General features: G+C 35.1%; 1 protein-coding gene across 20 annotated transcripts; it reads right to left on the bottom strand.

Annotated features, from left to right (window-relative positions):
* Positions 1 to 2,710: 2,710 nt before the first annotated feature.
* LOC107639227 (sister chromatid cohesion protein PDS5 homolog C) lies at positions 2,711 to 7,372 on the bottom strand. 20 transcript variants are annotated; one of them, XM_088484255.1, is made up of 9 exons: positions 7,233 to 7,363; positions 6,943 to 7,045; positions 6,754 to 6,853; positions 6,549 to 6,624; positions 4,900 to 5,060; positions 4,765 to 4,834; positions 4,162 to 4,313; positions 3,292 to 3,441; positions 2,711 to 3,102 (listed from the first exon to the last, which is right to left on the bottom strand). In XM_088484255.1, exons 6-9 carry the CDS (start codon positions 4,781 to 4,783, stop codon positions 3,055 to 3,057), a joined length of 369 nt encoding a protein of 122 aa, XP_088340381.1. In that variant the 5' UTR covers positions 4,784 to 4,834; positions 4,900 to 5,060; positions 6,549 to 6,624; positions 6,754 to 6,853; positions 6,943 to 7,045; positions 7,233 to 7,363; the 3' UTR covers positions 2,711 to 3,054. The 20 variants fall into 20 exon arrangements, with proteins under 20 accessions (XP_088340381.1, XP_088340385.1, XP_088340377.1 ...); XM_088484259.1 differs by having other exon boundaries at positions 6,549 to 6,672; positions 6,754 to 6,828; positions 7,156 to 7,356; XM_088484251.1 differs by having other exon boundaries at positions 6,943 to 7,050; positions 7,156 to 7,350.
* Positions 7,373 to 7,619: the final 247 nt, after the last annotated feature.

Consider the following 7,619-nt stretch of genomic DNA (forward strand, 5'->3'; position numbering starts at 1 on the left):
TTGTGTTTTATGATGATTTCAAGTAATTTTGGCTGAAATTGAAGAGCTTTCGCAAAGTCCGATTCAGAGGCAAGGAAAGCGTAGCAGATGCTGTCAAATTCTAACCTCCATGCATTCAAATAAGCATTTATAGAGCTACAAAGGTCCAAATGACACGTTCTTAACGGTGTTAGAAAGCTAACTTTCAGAGCTTTCCATCAATATATAATGGTTTATACTTTTTTTTCGAAGAAGCCTCCCCATACTGGGCGTTGAACGCCAAGGAACTACCCCCTGGCTGGCATTCAACGCCCCAAGGAGACAAGCCAGCGTTGAACGCCCACATTCCACCCCATTTCTGGCGTTCAATGCCCACTAAGACACAAGGCAGCACCAATCACCCCCTAATGGGCGTTCAACACCCATTCCTCAAAGTTGGACGCCAAGCTCAGCCCAAGTACTCAACCAAAGTGGGCCCAAGGATGGATTTTCGCACCTCTAGTCAATTCTATCATATTTCTGTATTTCTTAGTTATTAGGTTATTATATATATAGGAGAAGATCACCCATGTTTAGAATTTTTAGCCTCATCTTTACCTATTTGTACATTTCACTATTGTTTTCTGTAAAGTATGAGCAACTAAATCTCCTAAGTTAGGGTTAGGAGCTCTGTTGATTCTCATGGATTAATAATATTACTGTTTCTATTTTAATACATGTTTGATTCCATTCTCTTGTGCATTTTCATTCTTCATCTCATGAATTGAGGATGACCCGTGATAATCATCCTTGTTCTACATGGGTTCCATGTGAGTCCTGACCCATATAGCATTGAACCACAGCTAGAGAGTGCACTGCAGATTTCAAGAGCGTGCCTGGGCGACTTTGGAAATGTGACATATAATCTCGTTGACCGTAGGTTACTAAGGTTTCTGTGGTATTAAGGCTAGAGTCTGAGAAGCAACGTTCCCTATTCCAGAAGATCCGACCTTGTCTGTGACGTTTTTGAGTAGGATCGCGAAGGGGAGTGGATTGCTTAGGTCTTCACCTTCAGCTATGGTGGGAAGCCATGAGTTAACTAGATGAGGATGCTACGTGAGTTGCTCGGATATGGTGGACTGCTATAGTTTAGAAGAGACTAACTTGATGAGGATGCTACATGAGTTAGTCAATTACTAGCTGCAATTGAATGAATCATTCGTTATTGAAGTAGACAGTAAGAAAAGTTAATTCGGAAAGAATATGCATCTCCGAAGCCTTAATTGAATCTTTATCATTGCTTTTACACTAATCTAGTATTTCGTTCTTTACTATTTCATTTATGCTTTCAAACAAACAACCATCTTTTCTAATCGCCTGACTAAGAGCTACAAGATATTCATTGCTTGCTCAATCCGACAATCTCCATGGGATCGACCCTTACTCACCTGAGGTATTACTTGGACGACCCGGTGCACTTGTCGGTTCAGTTGTACGGAGTTCAATTCCGCGCACCAAGGGGTGGTACCTACAATGGCACTCCGACGTGCAAGTCAGGGAGCTAGAGAGGTAGGGAGCGGGTATGTAGGGTAGAATGATCATACCTAGAGGAGTGATGGGACTCCCTTTTTATAACGTTTGCGAGGTTATCTTATCTTCTTGGTAGAGAGGGTCCACCTTTCAAAATTCAAAAGGTGGTTAGGGATAGTAGGAGCTGCTTGGGCGGGTTACAGAAGGCCCATGTTGGACCCGAGCGGCCAGGTCCATAACAATTGATAATTAGTATAATTAGAATTAGAATGATTTATAATTAAAATAATTGGCAATTAGTATAATTATTCATTAAATGCTAATTTTTATATAATTATAAAGATACTTTCCTAAAATAAATTGAGAAGAGAGAGCTATGCATATTGGTACCAGGATATGCTACGTCAACATTCTTGGTACCAGAATACAACCTATTGTAGAATAATATAATGATAATGTAATGTAATGAGTATAATTGAACTTGGTCCAATTAATAAAAATAAGTTTTAAAATATTATTATATATTATTATATATTACTAGAAACAATATAAATAGGAGTGCTAAAAATTATAGTAAAAAAATATTTAATTATTTTGTTAGTCCTTATAGTTTTATCAAATTTACAATTAGATCTCTACACTACAAGAAACGTCGTTAAAATCGACGGCCAAATCGACGGCTTAGCCGTCGATAATATTGAAATTCGACGGCAAAATAAACGGCGCAGTTGGTCGCTATAAAGCTTGTTGATTTTTTAAAATGCTAGTAAAATCGACGGCTTTCATGGCCGTCGATAATAATTTAATAAAATCGATGTTCGTTCCGTCTGTAATATGGGTGTGAGAATTTTACATTCCTAATAAAATCGACAACATTGCCGTCGATATTATTATTTAAAATCGACGTCTTATTTGTTGATAATTGATTCAATAAAATCGACAGCTTTTTTGTCGATATTTAACTCAATAAAATCAACAACACTTTTGTCTATAATATGTTTAATAAAATCAACGACAATGCCGTCGATATGTGATTGAATAAAATCGACACAGTTGTCGTCGATTTAATTGTTTAGATTTGTCTATTTTAACTTTTAAAAACGACAACTTTGCCGTCGATTTTAATAGTTATATGTTTTAATTTTTCTTTTTCTATTTGAAAAATAGTAAACCGTTAATATAAATAAACTTTTAAATATAAAAATAAAATTTATACAGAATATTAGATAACAAGACAAATAAACTTTTAAATATAAAAATAAAAATAATTCTTAAGAATGTGGTGTGTTCAATACCAAAAAAGAGGCTGAAAGCATTGCTAGCTATCCTATTATATAATCACTAAAAATATTTTTTTTAAAAGCAATACACACACCCCAGTGACTATCCACAAGAACTAATCATATCCAAAAGCAAAATTTTAAAAGAACTAGTTCTAGTGATTGGAGATTTGCACGGGATTTCAGCGAAGATGCAGTGCCAGCTATTTCTTTATGTGCCTATCTCAGCTCAACAGTCCAATTCATCACATCCTCTGTAATACCCATCTGTAGTCTTGTAAGGACACTATAGAGTTGCTGGGACACTGCCCCAATACCTTCTCCATAGGATACCCTACAGTAGTTTAATAATATCAATCATTGGTTCCAATTTGTTTTCCTAGATACTTACCTAATAAGCATTTAGCTAGCTAAATTGCATAGCCAATCACTAGAATGTTTTAACAAAATTTGTGGTGCAATATTTTGTTAAAGATGAATGGAGGATGAGGGTGTGAATGATGGAAAATTGCTTCCTTATTACCAAAATGCAAGATGTAACCGAAATATTAACATCCTCATCGGTGTGCCTTAGAAGTTCATCAGAAATCAATGCTTTCATGGAAGGTACAAGTGCTTCCTGAATTGGCTCACTTGGTAATTGATTGACTGTTGATAGTATCAAGTCCAGATTCTGAAAGTTACAAAGCCAAAAACCAATAATGAAATCAGTTTACATGGCAACGGAACACTTTTTGTGATAGTATTGTCTAAATTTGTTCTGAACTTGGGAAAAAATCATTGTGATCAATGACTATATTCCGAATTCGCATCATTACTCGAATCCACTTAGTTTTTCCAACTAGCATAAATTAAACCTTTGCTATTAAGCATCTACATTTCGGTGCATAGTGAGTCATTTGAAATCTTAAAGGTCAAACATTGAACCTCCAAAGGAGTTTTCCAAGATAGAAGTTTCCCTCTATTCATAATGAGAAAAAAATGCAAAAAATAATTTTGGAAGAAGAAAACACCCACTTTGGGTTAACCCATTACAGATTAACCCCATCAAATCCTAAGGGTAAATGCTAGTTAAATAAAAACCAATCATACTAATGATGATTTTCAATTTCTTTTGTAAACTATTAAGAATTTGCATGTACTAATCCTTTGGATGTTAGAACTCCCAAACACACTCACACACAAAATGTTCAAATTGTGAGCAAGACATAGATAATTACAACAAAAATAAGAACTCACACCAGAAACTAAAATTCCAATCAACAAGCAATCATTCAGCTGAACAAGGAATCCATGATCAATTAAGAAAACAAATTAAAACTCATGACACAAAAACCAACCAGAAACAGAAACATATATAGATATTTCAAGAAAAGGGAAGAGAAGACATTACATCGAGCACTTCAGGAAGCTCATCAACAGGAACATTGCATCTGAGAAGCTTCCTCTCGACATGTTTAAGGTTCTTCACAGTATCACTCTCACCCAGATTTTCAGTCTCATTAGTGGATGCCATTCTCTTTGTGATCACAAAACACAAAGTCACTGAAAAACAGTAACTGGGATGGTCAAATTTATAGCCCTAAGCTATCAAATCAAATTAACACAGCTCAGGGGTTTGTAGCAAAGTGTTTGACATGCATCAATACACTTCATTGAACACAGATCCATCAATACACTTCATTGAATCCCACTGTTAAAAATATTAAGCACAAACAGAACACAGATCCATTAATACACTTCATTGAGCAGAGACAAAAATAGTTAAATCATCTAACTTAGTTGATCATTCACTGAAATTAAAAACAAGAGAAACCCAAAATGACATAAAGGTAGAAGCTTACTTCAAAATGACATAAAAAAATTGCAATTATATAAGATATATAGGAAAAGTCATAAGTATGCTCAAAAGAAAAAATGGAAAAACATAATCATTACATTGCCAGGATGAAATAAGCATGGAAAAATAAAATATATGAAAGAAGCAAGGACAAACCAGTTGTTTTCCTGCTCATAGTAGCATATACAAACAATTTTGGCTCCACTTTCCACTACGAACTTGTTTTCTGCTAGCACAGAACTTAGACATATATTAGCTATTAAAATAAAATAGAACCAAAAAAATTATTACCAGGATTTAACTATCGTTAGTTTATGGCAACAAATTAGTCATTGTAAAATCTTCAAGAATCGCAGCCTCGCCACCCTTTCCAAAATCTCCTCAGTTTTCAGAAGACCAGCACCAACTGCCGCTAGCCAACAGCACAACAGAACATAAAGAGGATCCCCTGCCTAAATACAAAAAGATAACTAAATAACCCATTACCAATATTCATCAACATAAAATGTTAGAGTAAGACAGAGTTTTGAGCATGAAAACCACTTCCACTAAACTACAGCAAATATATGGAACCTATGACTCAAAAGTACAGAAAAGCTAGATCACAAAACAAACTGCACCAAGGCACATTATCATACAACAGTCAACCGGTAAGTGCTTTCTTTCATGAATGTGTTATGTACTCAATAATGTGGGGAGTTAGAATACATTTACGAAACTAATTTTTATAAAAATATGGCGTATTAGAATGCTTTAATACTTTACAGCAAAAGAAGAATACTTTAGGAAGACCACTTATTTGTTAAATGATCAAACACTCCAAAAGTTCTTCAGAATTTAACCATGCTAAGGTAATTTTATTTCCATCAGCGTGAGAAGAATGAGGATTTTTTGAAAGAGGAACAACACGATGATCATCTCTGTAAAGGTGTCAACCAAAGTCTCAACAATAAGTGCAGAAAAAAACTATGAATCAGAAGAATCTGAGAAAAGAAGTGTTGTGATTGTATTGACTCGACTGTTGGTTTATGATCCATCTGACCACCCAATCATCATGTCATCTGACACTTAAGAAGATATTATTTTAACATCAACCCTTTTTCAGAGCTTGTGCAAGGGCCTAGGGGTGTTTGTGATCGATATCCAGATTATCTTAAGGTATTTATTAATCGATCTTACCTAGTTTAACCTTAATTTTGTGAAGTTTGTAGTCATCCAAATTACTCATCCACTTGGTCTAAAGTCCATCCACATCTAGTCTTGAGAAATGTTTTTTCTGTTAATAGTGGATACCTCCCTCACCCCTAATAAAGATGTTCATGTGGAATATGATACATGATGCAAAAATAAAATCCCACTGATGGCAAAGATAAGGAAAAATAAAGGTGAATGCAGAAAATAAGTTTGAGCTTAATATACAAAAAAAATTATAATACAGAAAGTTCAAGCCAAGCTTTCCTGAAGGTAGATAAGCAAATATAGAGGTACCATATAATGGCACCATTAAATTGAAGGTATCTCATTTTTAGGGGGAAAATAGAAAAGGAAAAAGAAAAACAAAAACAAATAAATCAAAGAAGGTTGGGCAGCAAAAAGGAAGAACGAAAGAGAGTTATAGCATGAGTGTAGCTGCGATATTGCCATTAACGTATTCGTAGTGTGTTTCTTTTATGGTAGAGTTCAAATTGCATCATTTATTCATGTAATTAGTTTGCTTTGTAGGATAAGACTTATCATTGTTACTAATAATTGATTCACTGCACAAGCTAGTTATAACTAAAAATTGAATATGTTATGAAAAAAGACTTGCATGTAATTTTCTGAACCACTCATTGACTCAGAGTGTCTTTAGTATAGATAAGCAAATATAGAGGTTCCATAATAGATAAGCTCTTTAGTATAATTAGATCAATCAAGACTTAACTCATGATATAGTATACCTTAACAAGAGCTATGTTAGCAGGGATTACATGATCAACACCAAGAGTCTTCAAAATCTACACCTTTTCAGCTCCCCTAAAACCGAGTTATGCAAAACAATAAACATTCAACTCCAAAGGATACCTAGTAAATGGAAATACCAATCAAATGCAGAACAATTATATCAGTCATATTCAACCTTGCATTGAAACAAATTAGTACTACCTAGCAACAGCAATGACAATGGTACCACACGCTTTTCCAATTTGAACAGCTGCAAGCCGCCAAGCCCTACACCTCCTGTTGCACCCAAAACCACCAGCACCTACAATTTCATCAACTTTTCAACCACTCCAAAGAGATATAAACATAACCAACAAATAAATAAATAAAAATTAACTACGTATGACATACCTGACCAGAGGTTAAATTAGCTCTATGCACAAATGCTACCTGAGAAGTGCCAAATGCCACAGCAAGTGCTCCAACAGCAATAAGATCACAACCTTCTGGCACACTGATCTAATTGGAAAAAAACAGAACAGGAGAAGTGAATTAGCATGAAGCAGAAGCTAAAAACAAGAGAAAATTGAAGGGGGAAAGGGGAATTTAAGGTTTGGGGGATACCTGAAGAGCAGAGGGGTCATCGGTGTGGAGAAGATAAAGGGGAATTTAGGAATTTCCAAATGAAATTGAAGGGATACCTGAGGAGCGAGAGTGGCGGCGCGAGCAAACAGAGTGATGGCGGCGCAACTGTGATGAAGGTTGGTGTTTCTGAATTCTGATACGCTCGAATGCAGAAAAGGATAAAATTGTGTTTCTGAACTTGGAGCGGGAAGTGGGCGTGGGGTTGGTGTATTTAGCAATAAAAATCGACGGCAAGTTTGTCGATTTTAATTTGAAAAAAAGCGACGCCTTTAGCGTCTATTTTATACATTAAATTCACACCATTTATTTGATTTTAGAAAACAATTTGGACCGTTTAAATTTATCGACAAAAATGTTGTCGATATTTTAAATATTAAAATAGACGCTATATCCGTCGATTTTAAAAATAAAGTATATTCAACCCCTAGTTTGTCGACAATATG

The sequence above is a fragment of the Arachis ipaensis genome, chromosome B4 (genome assembly GCF_059453495.1).
Source record: "Arachis ipaensis isolate K30076 ecotype BB chromosome B4, ASM5945349v1, whole genome shotgun sequence".
Taxonomy (NCBI): domain Eukaryota; kingdom Viridiplantae; phylum Streptophyta; class Magnoliopsida; order Fabales; family Fabaceae; genus Arachis; species Arachis ipaensis.

What these genes read in the sequence shown, in the direction of transcription:
- LOC107639227 (XM_088484244.1), bottom strand. An exon ending in AGCTTCCTGAAGTGCTCGAT is followed by an intron (nt 3,442 to 4,161) that starts GTAATGTCTTCT and finishes TGTAACTTTCAG; the next exon opens with AATCTGGACTTGATACTATC.